This window comes from Vigna radiata, unplaced genomic scaffold (genome assembly GCF_000741045.1).
Source record: "Vigna radiata var. radiata cultivar VC1973A unplaced genomic scaffold, Vradiata_ver6 scaffold_153, whole genome shotgun sequence".
NCBI classification, from domain to species: Eukaryota; Viridiplantae; Streptophyta; class Magnoliopsida; order Fabales; family Fabaceae; genus Vigna; species Vigna radiata.
The window spans coordinates 777,688-799,947 of NW_014542917.1; the positions used below are offsets into that span (position 1 = coordinate 777,688).

The 22,260-nt window shown below is 33.2% G+C and overlaps 2 protein-coding genes across 2 annotated transcripts; one reads left to right on the top strand and one right to left on the bottom strand.

Annotated features, from left to right (window-relative positions):
• Positions 1-10,158: 10,158 nt before the first annotated feature.
• Positions 10,159-15,992, bottom strand: LOC106752621 (ferritin-3, chloroplastic-like). The gene is made up of 9 exons (XM_014634332.1): positions 15,976-15,992; positions 15,328-15,627; positions 15,149-15,229; positions 15,001-15,064; positions 14,819-14,906; positions 10,813-10,874; positions 10,585-10,650; positions 10,298-10,361; positions 10,159-10,208 (listed from the first exon to the last, which is right to left on the bottom strand). Exons 1-9 carry the CDS (start codon positions 15,990-15,992, stop codon positions 10,159-10,161), a joined length of 792 nt encoding a protein of 263 aa, XP_014489818.1.
• Positions 15,993-18,731: 2,739 nt separating this feature from the next.
• Positions 18,732-21,633, top strand: LOC106752593 (APO protein 3, mitochondrial-like). Its single transcript, XM_014634306.2, has 2 exons — positions 18,732-19,267; positions 19,826-21,633. Exons 1-2 carry the CDS (start codon positions 18,879-18,881, stop codon positions 20,718-20,720), a joined length of 1,284 nt encoding a protein of 427 aa, XP_014489792.1. The 5' UTR covers positions 18,732-18,878; the 3' UTR covers positions 20,721-21,633.
• The last annotated feature ends 627 nt before the right edge of the window (positions 21,634-22,260 follow it).

Genomic DNA, 22,260 nt, shown 5'->3' on the forward strand with positions numbered 1-22,260 from the left:
TTTTCTTACCAACAACAAAACTACAAGTAAAAAGAATTTATGCGAACTGAGCGAAATTTATAATTTAAAATAGAATGTCTGCAATTTTAATAATTTTGAAATCGAATATTTACATTTTTAAAACCGAATAATAAATTAAAAATTATCTCTAATAGGAAAAAAAAAAGCATTTAAACCTATTTATTTATTTATATCTTTTCTTAGTTATATGTTCCAATCAACTTCTTTCATTAATAAACCATCATAGTCCTGTGAGCTATGCATGTATATACGTGTACTCTTCAGAGATGGTACACATAATAGTAAAAGACATACGTGACATGTTTTATTCATTTTTCATTTACTTGTTATACTTTGAATATTAGGTGTATTTCTAGTTATATATATATATATATATATATATATATATATATATATATATATATATATATATATATATATTGAAAAGTATTTCAGAAATATATAAGTATACATCAACCGTATAAATGTGTTTGTTTATGCTAAAATAATTAATGGTGAAAAATTAATTAATTTTTATATAAATACAAATTAATATGTGTTTGTTATGAAGAAAAATGCCTTTTAATTAAAAGAAAGATGTGTTTTCTTGCATTGGATTTGCTTTTTCACGAAAAACAAATTTAGGTTGTTTTAAATAAAATTGCTTCTTGAAAAAGTACATATGTTTTTATTAAAAGAATACTTTTCTTCTATAAAAGTTTACAAAACTATTTTTTCATTAATACAGTTTAAACAAAGAGATGGAAAAAAAAATCCGAAAAATTGGACTATATTACTTATTCAATCTTATTATACGAGTCTAATTACATTTTCAGTTTTTTACTCGTTTTTAAATGCCACTTTCCTGTTTCTATATTCATATGGCAACTATTTTTGAAGTCGTGATGCACATTTTCCTTGTCCATGCTTTTTCCAAATTTCCAACTTAGCATAGAACCATCTTTAATTAGATTTTATGCTAATTCTTTTTAGGTTCTTATGTTTTTATATAAAATATAATATTTAATTTAATTTTTGTTCTAATGATTAATTTTATATCAAAATCCTTGTTTTTATAATATAATATTATTATAGGAATGTGAAAAATACTTTTTCTTTTAATTTTGATAATTTTTCTCCAAGAATTTTTTCGTTAAGGTGTAAATATTAAATTTTGTATTAGTGGAAAAACTATAAAGATGATATCTTTATACATGAAATAAATATCTTATATGAATTATATTTTCTTTTGTCTTCAAATTAATATATTTAAATTAAACAATTTTTATATAAAATATTATAGTCTATTTTCACACAGTGTAGGCTTTTTTTAACACATAACTATATCACTTTCTACATGAACAACAACAAAATATAAAATAAATATATCTTCTCTTATAATCACCATTGATACACGTTCTTTAAAAAAACATCATAATATTTTTTATCAATAATAATGATTAATATTTTATTATTTAAAGAATTTGAATTCATAATTTCTTTTATTCTTTTTTTTAAACTATTTAAACTGACTTTGTAACTTCCAAATTTAACCCTCAATATTTTTCACATTTTTCTTCCAACTTTCACTTCTAACTTTTATTACTAAACATCATAAATAAATAGTAAGTGGATTTAACAATACAATTGGGGTCTAAACTCTCCACTAATGATCCTTGTTTATTAACCAACATTTGGTATTTATACTTGAATAGTTATAACTTATAGTTCACGGCCATGGATAATTAGAGCTTTCTACGTTATAATATTGGTTTCTTACTAAATTACAAGTTAGACTGTTAATATTAATTAAAATTTATGATTTTAATCGGTAATATTAGTTATTGTGGACTTCATATGGAGTGTGTTATATATTAAGCTTTCATTTTATGTCCAAAATAAAATACAATTTTTTATAGCACAACATTAACAATATTTAACCTGGCAAACTCTTATTTTTAATCATTTTCCTCTTGGTCAAATTATCTGAATAAATTAATTTAGGTCTTTCCGTGGATTTGGTGCAACAAAATTAAATATCATTTCATGATGTGCCTTTAAAGACAATATTTAATTACTGTTTCGATTGAATTGATCTGAGGGTCGGTCATCCTTTATTGTTTTGCTCAATTTTTATCTTTAATTCTCTCTAAGAACATAATCCGCTCCGATGGATTGTTGACTTGCAGAAGACACTCCGACGTTCAAGTCAGATATGTTTCATAAAAAAGTCTATATTTTATTATGATAAAAATTTTATTAGGATAGAAAAGGATATCTGTACCTAAATATCAATTGGATATTCATAGGACTTGTGGCAGTCAAGTCCATTCACTAATCATTAGAGCAACAATATATTTTTATTTTTTGACAATATAACCGGTCAATCATTCATAAATACCGTATATTCGTTCTTAATATGACCATTAAATATATTAATTGGTCATTAATGATATTTATTTTTCTTGGTTAGTGTTTGCCTGACATCCTATTGGTTACCTGTTTTGACTCCAAATTCTTCTCAGCTGATCGGTCAGAGGGTATAGTACAATTACCCTTCTAAATTATCTTTTTATTATTTGAGACTACATGGATAAAAATCATCGTAATCTAATTCACCTAAGTTTTTCTTAATAATTAAAAAAGACATAATAAATTGCTATTGAGTTTGGTATTAACTTTTGTTCACTTTCATACAAATTGTTTAATGTGATTTTATTGTTGAAAATGAAACAATGCATTTATTGAGCCTTTCGAATATTGTGCTTCGGGGAGAAATAGCTGTGGAACTTCATAATTTTAGTGATCTTATATCTTCCTAGGTAAGAACTTTTGATAGCAGGACTCCAAGTAAGTTAGACTCAATTTTATTAATTTCGTAAAATGTAATGAATTATTAAATTATTTAAAAGTGTGAGTGTTATAATTGAGATGAGATATAAATATTTTATTATCTTAAAAAAGTTCAATATTTAAATTTTATTTAATAAAAATTAATATCTCTTTTAGAGCTGTCAAAATGGGTTACAACCCGTAGGCCAATCCGGTCTACCACAAATTTGAGCCGAGTTGGATTTGAAAAACATGTATTTTTTTTTATGTGTAGGTCAATTTTCAATTCGGTTCATTTAAACTCGGCTCATCCAACCCACCTAATTTTATTTTATTAATTTATTATATTATGAAACCCTAAAAAAATATCATCTGTTTCATTATACATGAATTGTATTGTACTTTTTATTATTATTTTGAATTATCTTGAGTTTAACATCATTTTGGGAGTGAAATTTATTTAATTTGAATTACAAAAATTTGTAATTTTTTTATTTAAAAAAATTGTAATTAAGTGAACTAGTGAGTCAACTCGTTTAACCCACCAACCCATGGTAGGTCGAGCCGAGTTTGAATTTTTCTAGCTAGCTAATAAATAAGCCAGATTGTAACTCGTGGTGAGCCGGGCTGGATCGAGTCGGGTGACCCGTTTTGACAACATTAATCTCTTTAAATGTTTAAATTTTTAAAAAATATGTTCATTGTTTCTTTTGGATCCCACATGTATAAGGGTGTTAAAATGAGTTAATGAGGTTTATATGAATTCACTTATCATTAATTGAGTTAAAAATCAGTGAGTTTAACTTTATTCACTTTATAGTATACTACAAATTTTATATTAACCTGACTCAACCTAGGCTGGTGAATTAGTTAGGTTGACTCATTACTTCGTTTAAAAAATAAAAAAATATGTTTTAAATATTCAAACTTACAATATGAATTTAAAAGTAAACCTCATAAATCAACAATTAAAAATAATAATTAAGAAATAAAAAATTTAAAATTTGAAAACAAATATCAAAAAAACACGTGTCATTTAATTTGTTAAATTGCACAACATCATTTAATTTCCGCGCTTGTCGTTGGTTTTTTGTTGAGATGGGTGGAACAACCAAGAACCTTAGGAGATGCCTTGATTCTAATCCATAATTTTAATTTCTTTCATATTCTTCAATTTTGTAAAGTCTAGGTTCTCCATCATGGAGAGCTAAACTATTTTTTTAGATTAAATGTAATAAATTGATTTTTTTTTTTGTGTATTTTGCAAGGTTAATACATATGCCTTTATATTTTAATGTTAGTATTTGATTTCTATGCTAAATGTTTGCTTTGGTTTGGTCATTCATAACTTGATATTTGGTTCATTAGATATTGAAAAATGTCTTTCACTAGTGTAAAAATAGCGTATAACGTCACGTGCTTAACGTCCAACCATTGAATGACCAACGTTAAAAATGACTGGTGACATTTTTGTAAATAAATGCAATTATTAAACGTCATTTAGAATTGTAATTCGACATAAAAAAGATATAAAATGTCGAATGTTCCAGCGTTCAACGTAAAAAGGTTAGTAGGAAATTGAAAATTCATTCACTTTATCTTAGCACGCGAAACCCTTTTCTCTGCTTAAACTTTTCTCGAACGAAGTTTGACGACCATCACATGTAATCTTTCTTTCATTTGATACAAATGTATGTTAATTAATTACTTTAGGTATGATTTCCGCTTGTTTTGACCGATTATTTTCGTGTTCTTGTCCTTCATAGGCGCATTATGCTTTCTCTCTCGTTGGTGGAAACACTTTATTCCGACAAACCCACCTTTTGAAGGTTACTTTTTTATTTTGAATAACTTATTTGTTTACCTTTGTTGGAAACAGGATGACTTAGTTTCAACACCAAGAGGGGGGTGAATTGGTGAGGTTCAAAATTCAGAGTCTTTTTAAAATCTTTTTCGCAAAGTGTAAAGCTTTACAAAGTTTCTTGAATCGCAAGGAATTAAAAGTTTAAGTGCAACGGAAAAATAAAATTGACTGTGCAAAATGAAAAGTCGACTTAAAGTAAAAAGTGTAGGAAAACAGAAAGCAAACACAGAGTTTTTATACAAGTTCGGCCTTAATGCCTACATCCAGTCTCCTTCCACAACCAGGAAGCCAATGCACTATATTAGTCAAGGTTTTTACACAAGATTTCTATAGAGACCTCCATGTCAAAATATAGACAATGTCTCTAACCCTCTAACTAAAAGTATAGGCAACAACACAAAGATCTACAACAAGATATCCCCTTTTCTGCAATCTTCGACCCACTTTGGACAATCCTCAAAGTGTACAGAACTCCACGTTCTCTTCTGGTAATCCCAACAGGGATATGAAAAAATGCGCCCAAGCGCCAACTTTAGCGTGAAAATGCGAGGCAAAGGGCGCCTAGGCGCCACATTTTGGCTGGAAATGCAAGTTGAAGGGCGCTCAGCCCCCTTTAGGGGTGCCAGGTCTGCAGAGAAAATGCGAATGGAAGGGCGCCCAGGCTTCAAGTCTGCAGTGAAACTTCACGAAATCTTGCTTTTGTAGCTCTTCCTTGGCTTCCACTCTTGATAGTTTGGATGCTCTTCCAAAGCACACACTTTCCTAAAAAACTTGAGGAATTAGTGATGAAAACTTGTATGTATAACCTAAGCTAAACTTATTCACAAAGTTAGCTAAAAGAGAGGATTAAGCATGCTTCAAGCTTCAAGAGAGTTGATTTGGAAAGAAAATTGCACCATAGATAATGGTAAGAATTATCGTTATCAACTGTCATCAGACAGTTATAACAGTTAAAACAATTAGCAGCAGTCAAACCAACTAAATTGATTACACATTTAATTCAGTTGACTTGCATTTAATGTTTTAGCATAGAATTGAAATATAGTTGTTATAGCACATAAGCATTAACAAAATTTCAAAACATATAACTAACTAAGTCGAATTCACTGCGCATGTAGTCGAATTTAACACTTCAAAACAGTTTTGAAAAACTTTTCATAATTACTCACAGCACTGTTTTAGAAAATTTGTGCAAAGTCACGAGTTTTAATCGGCTTACTTCATAATGAAGTCAACTTAAAACTTGCAGTTTTGCCACACAATATAAGTTCAACAAAGTGCATGTGGTTTTCTTTTCAGAAGCATATGTAATGCAATCACAAATGATGTATTAAGTATAAAATCAGTAAACATACATACATATATAAGAATCAACACAAACATGTTCTCCAAGATATCATTCATAATAAAGAATGGAACATGTAACACATAACAATACATGTGTTATATTAATAATGTGTTGTCATCATCAAAAACTAGAACATTGCGAGATTAAAGTTCAGTTAAACCAGTGCTTCCCTTGTTTGTTGTTTTTTTGTTGAACTTGATTGTGATTGTTGTTTGGTTGAATTTGTTTCTTGTTGTTGCTTGATTGAACTTGTTTGTTGTTTGTTGTTGATACTATACTACACGTTCATAGTTCATGCTATATAAAATACCAAAAATTGAAATTTGTTGTTTTTATGCTTTTCAGGTCTTGTAGAGTCATAGAAAAGGATCAAAATTAATTAAAAAACAAAAAAAAATTAATTAACGTCGAATATTGACAAAATTCGACGTCAATTTGATTAACGTTGAATTTTTTAAATTGACGTCAATTTAACGTCTCCCGATATGACGCCGACCTCGAATTCGACGTGAAAGGCCAAAAAAACAATGACGTTATACAATATTTTTGTACTAGTGTTTTGAACCTAGAACTGATATCTAAAGATAAAACATGATTCATTAGTAATCTTGAACTTAATACATGGTTTCTTATTGAAGATTCAAGGAATTAAAAATTGATACGTTGGCAATATCTCAAAGTTAGTAAGAATAGAATTTGAGTATTCTTATGAATTGATTTTAACATTGTCAACATCCAATTTAGTTCGAGTGAATAAATTTAATTTCAAAAAATAAATTTTTTTAATTAATGGTAAATAAAGAAAAGGTGAAACGAGTTTTCTTTAGAGATTTTCAAACATTGATTTTAGGTTTAAAAGTTAATTAAAACACAAAAAAGAATAAAAAAAGAAAAGAGAAAGGAGAGCCAAATTTGTTTTAATTATAACACCTCTTTTCATGAGCCCAATAATCCAATGCTCTTATATTCTCACTCTCATTCTTTGTTTTTCTACCACCTTTGTTTCTCATCTTCTCATTTTCTTATCTCTAAATTTTTCGACTTAGAAAAAGTATTGATTAGAAGCAATATTCATGATAATAATTAGAATCAATATCCATAATATTATGCTTGATTTGATTCCAGTAATGTAATGCTATCACGACCAATTCCTTCTTGGGCTTGGGGGTAGACAAAACTTGACTTGTGAGCTAGTGTGGAAATTGGGCTTAGAGGCTAGTGTAGAAACTAGGTTTGGGGACCAAGTAGAAACTAAGTTTAGGGACCAGTGTGGAATCTGGGCTTCGAGAGCTAATATGGAAACTAGGCTTATGAAGTCATTGTGAAAACTGAGCTTAGGGATATATAGGCTATTCATATGAATAGAGAGAACCATCAATTCGTGAAACACCAAAAAGAAAAATTTGTAGTTTTTTTTCTTCCTTTTGAAACATAATGATTTAATAACCATTCATATGAGTGTAGAGGGTTTTGATCCGAAGGGTAGAAATCATTTTCTTTTCTTTTTTTTTTAAAAGATAGATGACACATCTATGCATGACTTGGTATGATGTATGAAATTTCTTATGAGTGTTTTTCCTTTTACATTTTTTGAAAATAAGTTTCAATTGATACCATTTTATTGTTATTTCAAATTCATGGAATCATTCCATTTTGAATTTTTTTTCACTTTTCAAAATCAATTCTTTAGTTTAATCAGTTTACTGATGAATTCTTCTTTTTAGCATTTCTTTTAAAACACTATTTGAATGACATGCATGAAATTGACAAAGGCTTGGAAATGCTTGTCTGAGGTAATGAAGATTAACTAAGCAGTTTCCCCAAGTTGAACTAGTCTTAAGGCACAAAACGTGTTGGGCTTGACCTAGTCATTAATGGTATGAAGAAAATGATAGGGACTTCAAAACGTTGTCCCTAGTGTGAGAGTCTAGGATGGTCTTAGGTTCAAAAGTGTGTTTGGATTTTCCAATTGAAGAGGTTGAAAACTGATGAGGTCTTCACAAATTACCCCTAATGTGATCCTAGTCGTCAAGGTGAATAACGGTCCCAATTCGGGATGAATGACCAAAATATATGAATTACAAATGAAGTGACTAACCAGTTTGGGTTTGGGATTGATAAAGATGAGCTATGGTAAGGTTGGTCAAGGTTTAAGCTCATAAGGGGAATATGGTAGGAATCAAAGATGGAGTTCCTTGAAGAATGAATTGAAAGAGAATAACCCTGATTTAACCTGTGCTAATTTTGAAGCTTTGAAAACATGTCAACCAAAAATAGATTTCCCAATGTCTTAAAGCAAATATCTAAACACACTATTTCAATCTTGTTATTTTCTTCTTTCTTCTTGTTATCTCTTTTTTCATTTTTTTAGATTAAACCTATTAGGACATTAAAATTTTTCTATAAAATAAAACCTTCAAAAGATAACAACCCATCTTTGATGTGTGTAGACTTTATTAGGCTTATTATCATCAAGGCTAAGGGATATGAAAAAAAAAGTGGATAGTAAAGGTCTAAAAACTGTCAGATTATTTGGAATAAGGATCTTTGAATAATGTTGCATTGAAAATTATTTGACTTCTGTTTGTCCACCCTTTTTGTATTTTTTTTTCTATTTTGACTTTTTATTCTTTTTTTTCCCAACTTTTGCTTCTTCTATTTTTCTCAAATATTTTTTCCTTCTCACTTTTTTTTAATCTTTTTCCATTGGTAAGTTACTAATCAGATGAAGCATATATAAACATTATGTCGACCCCAATATCAGAGTGATCCTTGTTTAAGATAATTTGAAAGAAAATTTTTGTTTTATTTTTTAGGTTCAAAATGGATAGTAAAATATGATGATTTATTGTATTTTTTTAGAAAAAAAATGACCACAATCATTTCAAATCATGATCATTTTATTTTCAAAAAGATTTAATCTACATGAAAAAAAGTTTGATTGATGTTATAAGTTGTCCTCTTTTTTTTCTTGTTTTTTTTTTCTCTTTTTTTTGTCTTATTAGAATGTCTTTTAGGGTTTTCAGTCTAGTATACTTTTCTCCTTCTTTTTTTTGTTAAAAGAGTTGTTTACACTACCCTTTTTATGATGATCCTTCATGGAAAATGAAAGCAAGATTTATGGTGGAAGCGTGATGGAAAATGAAATCGTGTGACCCATGCACAATTTCTTTGCTTATTCATATGTTGAAGTTGAAGTCATCTTTTTTTAACCACGACTTCTAATATATGAAATCATTTTGAATAAACATGACTTACCTATAACTCGTATTCTATTTAAAATCTATTTATTGTAATGATTTCAAACAAAACGGTGAAAAGTCCTAAATCTCTCTTCTAGCTCATTTTTTATGATAAAAATACTTCGGACAATAAGAATAAAAGAATTTTGAGGTTACAGTTATTTTACAATTGAAATACGATCTTAGTTTTTAGTGTCATTATCTTAAGATGTGTTGATATTAGCAAGCTTTTATAACAATGCTCAATTATATCATTAATAATATATAATATGTAAAATACAAGAGTGTTGTTTCATGTCATTTTTACATGAATCAAATGAAAACATGTCATGTGTAATAGTTTTAAATTTTAAATGATGTGACATTGTTTTAGTTGATACTCAAATTACATTTAATCAACACCTCTCTCTTTATCACCACAATTGTTCCAACACTCCACACATGTATGCACGCCCAGATTCAAGGTCACTCATGTGGAAACTAACCTCAACCCAACTACTTTGATTAGACTAATAACATTACCAACAAACATTAAAAAGAAGGAAAAAGTTCTTTTAACAACACTTTTTTAACAACTTTTTGATAATGCATACATGACAACTTGTGATTGGTCCATTTAAACATTTTTTTAAACATAAATTTAAATAGACTAATAAAGTGATGACACGTGTACCGTTATAAAAAAAGTTGTCAAAAAGTGTTGTCAAAATATCATGATCCAAAAAGTGTTGTCAAAAGAAACATGTACAATAAAAAAGAAGCATGGGAAAGGAGAGAGAAACGAGATTGACGTAAAAATGTTTGAGTTCATGGGCATAATGTTTTATGCTTAGATGATTGCAAGAAATAGCAACATTGCATATAGCTATCGATCATGCAGCTACACCTCCATTTAGGAGCATCTGATCAAAGTGCCACACACCTGCAAGACCAACAACGGTACTTCAATTTCACCAAACATATGGAATATGAATAAACCCTTTGGCTTATAAGGTACAAGCAACAAATTACCATGTCCTTTGCCCATCCTTCTTAACTGAGCCACATATTCTGAGATCTTCTTAATATCTTCCACCTTTAAGAAAAATAACAGAAACCAATGAGAACATTTTTTCTTCATGCTACTCAAAACAGATGACAATATTTAGATCCTCTATCATTGATATTGGTAATTAGAATTGGAATTTCATCTTGCTAGTGTATGCAATACAGAATTTTACTAGGTATTATTACATATTACAGTTCAAACGACACATAATTGGAGTTAAATTTTGCTACATCTAATTTTTGTTCTTTACCTGATCGACCAAAAAGTGGCTTTCGAGCAAGTCAACAAACTGAGCATCGTTGTTTTCACTTGCTAACTGCATAGTGATAAAAACTAGTTATTCGCATAATAACATTGTCATACAGAATATATACAGCAAAATGTATAGAAAATTCCATTTGGAGATAGTGGGACTAAAAAGGGTTTGAGTTGAATTGACAGAAAAATATGAGAAAATAGAGTTATATAGAAGTTGTACCCTGTGTAAACTTAAAAGCTTCTCATTGTTCATCCTTTCCAGAGACAATGCAAGTTCCATTGCTGTGAAAATAGGACGAAACAGAAATCGTAAGTATAATTAGAAAAACTAAGAAACTGATAAGAACCAACAATGTAATCAACTCAACAACAAGAAGAAATAAGAAGTATCTTTGTAAATTTGATCTGATCAACGTGAATCAAGACCAATTCTGTTATTCTATTCAGAAAATATTAGAATAAGATAAAAAAATCCCAACAATCTAGTCCATTCCATAGCCCCCCCTCTCTCTCACTTCCCCCCTCCACTATAAACATTTTCCCTTGTAACTAACTTCCTCCAATGCATATTCCCATCTGCCAGCTGTGCAGTTTTATGTTATTCCTCTCCTCTCGAGTTTTTATTCACTGCATCTCATTTGTATCTCCTTTTATATACGTATTTCACTTTGGGCCTAATCTGCTGGGCCGTATCATCCCTTTCCCATCAAGACACACCTTGTCCTCAAGGTGGAATCCTGGAAAGTGCTCTTGTAACTCAGTCAAATATTCCCATGAATTTTCACATTCTCGTAAATGGTGCCACTTAATTAGAACCTCTCTGATTCCTTGCTGATTTTGACGATGTGTGACACCCAGGCAGAATCTAAGGCTTCTGTAGGTTGCACATTAAGTTCTAAATCCTCTGTCAAACACTTGGGCAGAGGTTGAGTTTGGACATCATCACTTACTAACTTCTTGAGTAAGGACACGTGAAAAATAGGATGGATCAAGCTCTCTGCGGGAAGTGCTAATTTATAGGTGACCTTGCTAATTTTTTTGACAATTTCGTATGGCCCATAATATCGCGGACTAAGTTTCCAATTCATTCTTCTTGCCAAACTCCTCAACTTATATAGTTGAATCTTCAGAAATACCCGGTCTCCCACATTATATTCCACATCTCGCCTATGTTTATCAGCCTGCTGCTTCATACGGTTTTGTGCCTTAGCTAATTGTCCTTTTATCTCTTCTAACATTGCATCTCTATCTGTTGCCATCTTACTTACTTCTTCCACTGCTGTCAATCTTATATCCCCTTTAATTATCGGTGGTGGGTCCCTTCCATAAAGAGCTTTGAAAGGGTTGTATGGGTAGATTCATGATAATTAGTATTGTACCAAAATTCAGCCCAACTTAGCCATTTAGGCCAATGTCTTGGTTTGGTACCAGTTAAACACCTCAGATAAGTCTCAACACACCTATTGATCACTTCAGTTTGGCCATACGTTTCGGGGTGGTAAGCCGAGCTGAACTGAAGCTTGGTTCTCGTCAGTTTGAATAATTCCATCCAGAAGGAGCTAATGAATACTCTGTCTCGATTAGTCACGATGGTGGAAGGGAACCCATGTAATCGCACCACTTCTTTAAGGAATATTTCAGCGACATCTTTGGCCGTGTAAGGATGAGACATGGCTATAAAGTGAGCATACTTCGTTAATCTATCTACCATCACCAAAATGGTATCTTTCCCTCCTGCTTTTGGGAGTCCCCCTATAAAGTCCATGGACATGTCAGACCACACCTGTGTCAGTATCGGTAGAGGCTGCAATAATCCCGAGGGAGTTAAAGCTTGGAATTTATTCCGTTGGCAGATTTCACACCGCTGCACAAATTCTTGAATTTGTTTCTTCATTCCCTCCCAATACAAGAACCCTGCAATCCTTTTGTATGTACGAAAATATCCCAAATGGCCCCTTACTGCTGTGTCATGAAACTCCTTAAGAATCAATGGAATCTTAGAAGACCCTTTGGGTATTACTATTCTTCCTCTGTAATACAATCTACCATGCAAGAATTTGTATCCTTTATGAGCATTTGGGTCTCTTAATAATTCTTGTATAATTTCCCTCAACTTTTCATACATTTGGACTTCGTGATCGACTTCGTCCCATTCATAAAATTGGACAGTGGTTAATGCCCATAACTGCTGCCTGGAAAGTGCATCAGTTGCTGCATTCTCCCTTCCCGGTTTATACTTTATTTCAAAGTCAAACCCCAACAACTTTGAAACCCACTTTTGTTGTTCCTCTCCCATTAGTCGTTGTTCAGCCAAGTATTTAAGACTCCTTTGATCCGTGTGTACTTCAAAGTGCCTTCCCAACAAATAAGGCCTCCACTTTTGAATAGCTAAAACCACTACCATAAGTTCTTTTTCATATACTGATTTACTTTGGTCCCTTTCGGAGAGAACCTTACTCATGTACGCCACTGGCCTTCCCTCCTGCATCAATACTGCACCAATTCCCTTATCTGAAGCATCGGTTTCCACTACAAAAGGCTTCTCAAAATTAGGGACAACTAGGACAAGTGTTGTGGACATGGCTGCCTTAAGCTGCTCAAAAGCCTTCTGAGCATCACTTCCCATTGAAACTGATCTTTCTTCAACTGCTGTGTGAGAGGGCCCGCAATTTTTCCATAGTTTTTCATAAATTTTTTGTAATATCCTGTGAGACCGGGGAAGCCCTTTAACCCTTTCACGTCCTTGGGAGCAGGCCAAGTGAGCATATCTTTGATTTTACAAGGATCCGCAGCCACACCCTGTTCAGAAATGATATGACCTAGGTATTCCAAGCTTCGCTACCCAAAATGACATTTCTTCCTATTGGCAAATAAGTTGTGATCCCTTAACACCTGTAATACAACTCTCAAATGCTCCTCATGCTCCTTTTCACTCTTGCTGTAAATGAGAATATTGTCAAAGAAAACTAGAACAAACTTTCTCAAGTAAGGTTTGAGTACCTTATTCATAAGTGCTTGAAAAGTTGCAGGTGCGTTGGTGAGACCAAACGGCATAACTAGAAACTCATAGTGACCCTCATAGGTCCTAAATGTTGTTTTTGAAATATCATCATCTTTCATTCTAATTTGGTGATACTCGGACTTCAAATCCAATTTCGTAAAAATCACAGCCCCTGTTTGTTTAATGCTTAACAAAGGTTCAAATGGGTTTTGAGCCAATCCTGGTTGGAATCGTCGGAGCGTCGCTATCTTAAAATCCTCCCAACTCCGAACCGCCGTCTACTCCTCCCACCATTGGTACCAATTCAGGGCTTCGCCTTCCAAAGCTACCATCACCGCATCTAATTTCTCATCCTCCGAAACTGAATTCAATTTAAAGTAACGCTCCACTCGAACGAGCCAACCGTATGTGTCATCTCCATTGAACACCGGAATCTCCATCTTCCTTCCCCTAAAATCATACAGCCGAGGTGGGCTTCCATATCTTCGTGGTGGTCGTGATCTGGACACCGAATAATTACTCCTTTCCTCGTCCTCATCCGTAATCCTGGTCCCACTACGTGGTCGATGGGACCGTCGATAATATCGAGGTCTATCTCTTTGCAGTAGGATCTGCTTGATCTCACTAAGCTCCAATTGCTGAGCTTGTAAGCTTCGTTCTGCTTAGATTGTAAGCTTCGTTCTACATTCTCCATTCTGCTTTCCATTGTAGATTGTGTGACAACCATTCAAGCTCCCAGAATCAAGAGCTCTGATGCCAGTTGATAAGAACCAGCAATGTAATCAACTCAATAGTAAGAAGAAATAAGAAGTATCTTCGTAAATTTGATCTGATCAACGTGAATCAAGACCAATTTTGTTATTCTATTCAGAAAATATCAGAAAGATAAAGAAATCCCAACAATCTAGTCCATTCCATAGCCCCCCCCCCCCCCNCACTTCCCCCTCCACTATAAACATTTTCCCTTGTAACTAACTTCCTCCAACGCATATTCCCATCTGCTAGTTGTGTAGTTTTTTGTTATTCCTCTCCTCTCGAGTTTTTATTTACTGCATCTCGTTTGTATCTCCTTCTATATACGTATTTCACTTTGGGCCTAATCTGCTGGGCCGTATCAGAAACCATTCAAGAGTAGAGATAATATAAGAAAAAACTCTCATCAAGGATGGTAAAAAGAAAACAATGTTTATTAATGACGTATATATGAAAAACTGAAAAAACTTACCATATAATGCATCACCTTTTTCTGCATGATCAAACTCTGAAAATGGCATTATCATTGACAGCAGTTGAACCTTACCTCCTCTTTTATTCTGGTAATATCGTCAGGAATAAAAATAATTTACAAAAGGAATGCTAGAAAAATTACTGCCATGAAGTACATGAATCAATGATATAGAAAAATGCCTGATATTCCATCATCATCTCAGCATGTTGTCTTTCCTCCATACTTGCGTCCTTAAAAAATTTGAAAAAAATTGTGTAATTTACCAGCAATTATGTAATAGTAAAATTCAAACACAGAAGAACTTCAAATTTTGGAGTCTATTACTTGGCCAATCCTTTCAGAGCAACATTATCTCTGTCGAAATAGGCGTACATGGCATGATACACGTAGGAGACATTGTATTCCACGCTGAATCAAAGCAAAACAACACTGCCATCAGATATATTTTCATGAACATAATACTTTTTAGAAAATCGCTACAGTCCGAAAGGAACTATGAAGCTAACTTGATCTGTGCATTGAGTGCAGCCTCAGACTGATCAGTGTAGTTCTGGCGAGCCAGTGACGCATGGAGCTCTGTGGGGATGACAAGAAGCTCTTTTTTCACTTCCTCAAAAGGTTCAAACGTTGTATTGAAAATGGGTTTGTTCATCATAGCCTTAGCTACAACCCCACAACCCCCATTTCTCTTGGAGAATCTGATAATATTCTCAGGGTTGAAAAAGGGTTCTGAGGAAGACAGAGAAGGGCCAAGCTTCAGTCTTTCAGAGAGCGAGACACACACGGATGAAGAACTTCCAACCACTCTGAAATCAGGAAAAGATAGAAAGAAACACAAGAATCAGTTGGGTAGGTGAATTGTGATGATGCTAACAGTAATAATAATTACAGAATTAGAGCATAATTAACTTTTCAAACTAGCTTCAATTTGAGAAATGGTTCATCCGGATTTTCCATGAATTGTTTTATACTAACAAGAATTCTGTAACAATAAGATTCTGTAGTTGTCAATCCACCTTTTCCTCTCTTTCCAATAACCAACCCTCTTCTTCTCTGAACAATATTTGATGGATATGTATCACAAGTTATGTATTCATTCTTTTAATGGATTTTGATTTTGACTTTATTTTGCTATTTAATGATTATTTATTTACATAGAATAAACCGACATGGTCACACTTTTGTTGTGCATAGAGTAATTATTGTATTATTTTCTACATACAACATTAAATTTTACAAAATTTTACAAACATAAAAGGAAACAAAAGAAGTTATTATTTTATTCATTTGGTCCCCTCTCTCTAATTGTATATTTTTCTTTAGAAGCGCATAAAATGTAAGGTATCCGACTATGGTTAAACGAATCGATAAAAGCGGAAACAATATTGCATATATAATAGGAAAATGCTTTTATAAAAACTTTTTTTTTACAACTTTTTTATGATAGTGTGTGATTGGTACTTTCAAATATACAAATTAATAAAATAGTGATACATAATCCATGGTATATTTATATATTTTTCAACCTTTTTGTCTATCTTTCACTAAATAGTTTTTTTGCATGTCCAAAATCTCCATCTCTCAATGGGTGAAATGATGAATAATTGGAGTCTTGTGCTTTTCTTGTGAAGGGAATGAAAAAACTTAAGGCTTTGTTCTTTTGGGATGATTTGGAGGAGATGATATGGGAGAGATGATTTGAATGAATTTGAGTGCATTTGAGAGTAATTTTTTTTTTGTTTTTTTGAGTGGATTTGTGGGTAATTGAAAGTGAATTTGGAAGTAAAGTTTGTGAAAATTAGTGTAGGATTTGATTGATGTGATAGATTTAAGAAATTAGTTTAATTGATAGAAATTAAAGATTACTAAAATATCCCTAATTATTAAAGTAATATAAAATGTTATTTATTAATGTTATATTTAATTGTAAAAATATTTATAAATAGACCAAAATTATGAATAATTATTAAAATTAATTTTATACAATATAAAACCTTAATTATAATAATAAAGTAATTATTTTTTACCTAAAAATATCATTGTTTTACTTCTAAATATTAATAAAATTGTTACATTGAAATATAAAATCTTAAAACTAATATAGCATAATTCTTAAAAAAAAATAAAAAATCACGTTATAAATGTTGCATTGTTGATCACAGGTTGTCATTCATTAACCATGAGCCAAGCTTGGTGCAACCTTCCATAATACCACAAAAGCACACGTGCACCCACACTTTAGCTCACACATTGACACCTTGACAAACATAAACACTGAGCCCGAGAGCAACTACACAAACAAGACAAGATGGACCACCATCTATTAGAAGAAGGGGATTCTGGAAAACTTGAGGCACCCGTAACAAAACAAAACCACGATGCAACAGTTGTGGAGAAGAATCAGGGATGCAAGAGAAAGAGGCCCAATAGGTTTGAAATGTTCAAGGGTTTTTATGAGAGCATTGTGCACAAGATGATGGCGCAGCAAGAAGAGATGCACAACAAGCTCCTTGAGGATATGATGAAGAGAGACGAAGAGAAGTTCACGGAACCGAATACTCGCGGTATGGATCTAGCTCGTTTGTCAATGCTTGCAAGTTGTGGAACCGAATACTCCACCTATGTAACCGGATACAAGTCGTGTGTGCATGGGTCGAAGGTCTGGAACCGAATACTCCAAGTATGTAACCGAATACGCTATCTTCTATTTCGTGATTTTGTACTGTTCATCGTCTTCTTCACCTTCACTAGCCTTGCATTCAACTTAACACAGTCTTCTTCATGCCATCAACTCCTTCTTCCTCCTCATCTACAAGCAACCTCAGCTCTTGGAATCTCTGCAACCACACCATCCCAATTTACTTTGCTCGTGAATCTACAATAGCAGCACAAGTAAATATTTTAACTTATTGGATTCGGTTCTGTAGTTATAGGAATCGATTTTGTAAATTAGGCAGATATACACATAAGGAATTCCGTAATAATTGGAGGGCACATGCGACATTTCGCAAACAATCCCTACAAATCTCTTCCCTTTTGCGGGTGATGAAAAAGCATGCCATCCTGCAAATCCGTCTTCATCCGTCGTCGCATCCTCTCATCCGAACACGAAGTTTACTAACATACTAACATTCATCGCTCGCATTCGCCTCTGAACAGTAAATTCTGTTCAAACGAACACAGCGTAAGGGTTTAACCCTAACTTTAGTGAAGGGTATTTTGGGGATTAAGGATTTTAGGGTGGTGCAGGAAGAAAAAAGAGAGGTGGGGAAGAAATAGCCGACACATTGTTTTTCTGTTTGTTCTACAACTCTGTTTGGAAGACTTCTTTTTGCACCCTCACACTTTTCTTCTCTACCCTTATAAATATGAAATTTTCTACTTTGCTCAGTTTATGAAAAATATTATTTATACAATCTTTAGAATTTTTTTTAACTTCTGGATTATACAATGTGAACACATAAAATAAAGCTTTTTTCGTCGTATAGAAAAACTCTTGAACGGTACAAACAGCAAGTAATTTTGTGTTTAGGAAAAACTTTTGAATTGAGTAATTTAAATGTGTTTTTTATTCCATAATCTAGAAATCTTATATAAAACAGCTTTGAAGATTGTATGATCAAAAGTCATTGTTAAAGATAAAAAAAAAATCATTGAAATATATTATTGTATGTTGACATTTTCTAAGTGGATGAAATGTAAGGAGTAGAAAATGTAGGACCAAAAGAAAATCCGAAAGACACTGAAACAAGTAGAAAAGAAAGGATTGTGAGAGAAGATGATAGAAACTAGGGCATTTTTATCTTTTACACATTTATATGGACGTGCAGGAAGAAGTTATGGGGTGCATGAAGAAATACCCCTTTGTTTGGGTCACGTAAACTATATCACTTAAGTCCAAAGTTGGGTATGGGCTCATTACTCCATGGGTTTAAGCCTCTTTATGGACTCCCGGTCGCTTCACTAAAACTCAGCGTTCCCGAAACGACACCGTGGCTGAGCCACGTCAATTTTCGCCCGTTCAGCACACCATTTTCCGGCCCGCGGCGACGACGAAATGGGTGCCACCGTCATTTTTTCGAAGCTTTCACTCCTGAAACGACTATCTCACCGCTTAAATAGAACCCTCTCCTTCGCGTCGGAGACTTGGCCAGCGGCGACGGAGTTCATCGACGATGGATTCCCGTATTCCGATGTTCCGAAACGTCGGCGGAGAAATTCTGAGAGGAAGGCGTACGTGACGCCGATGAAGGTTCTGATCGAGAGGGCAAAGGCGGAGAGAGAAACGCGAAAAGCGCAGCCATGTAGGGTTTTGGAGGAACCACCAGCGAACGGGTTGTTGGTGCCGGAACTGGTAGATGTAGCCCATCGAGTTTATCAAGCTCGGGGCTCGCTCCTCTTCGGACTGAGTCAACTAGTTCGAGTCATTCCCGTTTTGTGCTGCCGGTACATGAGTTCGTAGTTTCGTTTCTTGTTTAGCCGTTTGACTTTTTAGTTTTAGTGTCTTGCTACTAAGACTGAATTTCTGACTAATGAATTGCTAATAAAAGATGAGAACTATCATATTGTTGTTTGTAAGAATAGAAGCTAATTGTTAGTGAAATGTTGTATGAAAAATGCTCATGATTATTGATGTAGGTGCAAATAGAAGTAAATCATTTCATTGTAAGTGTTAACTGGGTTTGCGCAATTGCATTTCGATTTTCGCACAGAAAGAGTGAAATGTTGTAAGAAAGCTTGATGTTTGAATTACATTATAGGCTTCTGTGGATGATTTTTAAGTTTTAAATATCTATATCAGGGCCTATTTATGTGTTAATTATGAGTATTCATAATTGGATGTTTTTGATTATATGTAATCTCCTTTTGGTTCTTATTTCTTTGTTAGTTTATTCGAATCAATATATAATCGTTTAGAGTTGTAAGACTTGGGGACTGAACAAATTACAGGGTTCGATTTAAATGATGCTTTGTTCATGTTTAATGGTTGTTTCATCATATCAGGCTTTGTAGTGAGGTCCACATTGGTTATGTTGGTCATGAAATTCGAACATGTACTGGACCAGATAGTGTTTCCCGGCATTCGACACATGTCTGGACAAGGGGAGGTGTTCGAGATGTGGTTAGCTTCCCTAAGTGCTTTCATCTCTATGATCGTGTTGGTAGGCCAAGAGTTGGGCATGATGAAAGGTTCAGCATTCCTCGTATACCTGCCATTGTTGAACTATGTATACAGGCAGGGCTAGACCTTGAAAAATATCCTACTAAAAGAAGAACAAAGCCTGTATATTGTATTGAAGGAAGAATTGTAGATTTTGAATCAGTTGTTAAAGAGGATGAAACTGAAGGAAAATGTTCTTTTGGAAATGACAAACCTTCTGTGAATTCATCTACTTCGCTGAACCAACCTATAGAGAAGGTCCACAATTTATTGGAGAACAATATAAGCCATCTGGATCAGCTAAATGATGAAGAAAGGAACAAGTTAAGGGATTTAAGTAATCATATACTGAACTCATGGATTGAGATGTCATCAGGTGCAAAGAAGATCATGGAGAAGTATCCTGTGAATACTTGTGGCTATTGTCCTGAGATCCAGGTTGGTCCTAAAGGACATAAGTTGAGAATGTGCAAGGCTTCAAAGCATCAGTCTCGAAATGGTTTGCATGCATGGCAAGAGGCTACATTAGATGATCTTATAGGTCCAAATTATGTCTGGCATGTGGAGGATCTGAATGGACCTGCTCTGAATAACAATCTTAAGAGATATTATGGGAAGGCTCCAGCTGTGGTGGAACTCTGTGTGCATGGTGGAGCTCCTGTTCCTGATCAATATAGGAGCATGATGAGATTAGACGTAGTTTCCCCTGATCGAGATGAAGTCGATCTTGTGGCTTAAAATGCCATCCCTTTTGAAGATAGTCATTGTATGCTCAATTAACCTTTGGACTTTTGACTTTTGTGTCTCAAGCTAGTTTTCTTTTCTCCGACAATATAGGTTTCACAGCCTATGCTCTAAACCTTATATTACCTTCAGCAAAGAAACACGGTATCACAATTTGAAGAAGTCCAAACAGTATTTTGTTATCATGTTCCCAAATTGAGTTGCATTTAGCACAATTTGTGCAGAATTTTTTATTTGGAGGTGGTGTTGACATTGGAGTTGCTACTGTGAAATGGCGTACAGCACCTAGTCCAAACTTCAATGCGCATTCAGCACAAATCGTGCAGAATTTTTTATTTTGAGGTGGTGTTGGCACTATAGTTGCTTTTTTGAATGGCGTATAGCACCTAGTCCAAACTTAAATGCTTTTAGACAAAGATTCTCTACCGGCATGAAAGTAAACCTGATCTCCAAGGCAGTGCATCACAGTAAACTCGATCTCCAAGTTGTTGCAGTTTAACATATAATTGGTATAATCTTTGGAAGTTTAGTTTACATCAAGCAGTGGTATGAAGGTAAAAGCTGAAATCTTCGAAAGGATGTTCAATAAGACTTCTAGCAACTACAGGTAAAATTGTAGGATCCAATCAAATTCTTGACAGATCATCAAAAGCCTCCTCTCAGCAGTGGAGCTTCTCTAGATCTTCATCTGCTTTATTTTGTATATTTAAATATATTTTAATTAATTATTTCTTCTTTTAGATTGTATTTAGTGAGTATTATTGCTCTGTGCTCTCATTTCCTTTTTATTAGCAGAAATGAAGAGAACACACATTGATCTCATGTACTGGGTGGGAGCTATAACATTACCTCTGGTTGTCAAATTGGAAACAGAATGAAAAAAAAAAAAAAAAAAAAAAAAGAGGAATCGTTATTTGTGTTGTTTTCTCTGTTCTTTTTTTCCTTTTCCAAATAGACCAATAGATTTTTATGACTAACTTCTGAGTGGCTCTCCATAAGATATGTTTTAGCCTTTTCTGTTCATTCCTAAAGGTACGATTCTCGAGATTATCAGACAATTATATGCAGTGACTGTTTTCAAATTTAAAACAGAATGTTAATACAAAAAACAATCCTTAGAAACTTCTACTTTTAATCGAACTTAGGAAGCAACATTATTTAGTGAAGAAAGAAAGGTGGAATTGAAAACATAAAGCAATTGACATCACTAATAAGATAAAAGAAAAAGTAGTAATAAGATTTACTGTTTCATTTGAATCTAAAAGTGCAATTTATGAAAGAACTAACCACTACTCTCTTTTTTCTTGTGAGCAAAACAAGAACTGTTATAATATCAGTATCAAACTTAAACGAGTTAAAGACTAAAGGCCCAAAGAAGATAATGGAGTGAATGTAGACGAAGGAGATGACTTTGAAATTCATAGTGGCAATTCACGTGATTTCTGTAGTCTCTTTCAAACTTGAAATGAAATTTCTTAAACGAGGGTTGGAATAATTAGTGATTGAGAGTCACAGAAGTACCTGGTAGATTAAT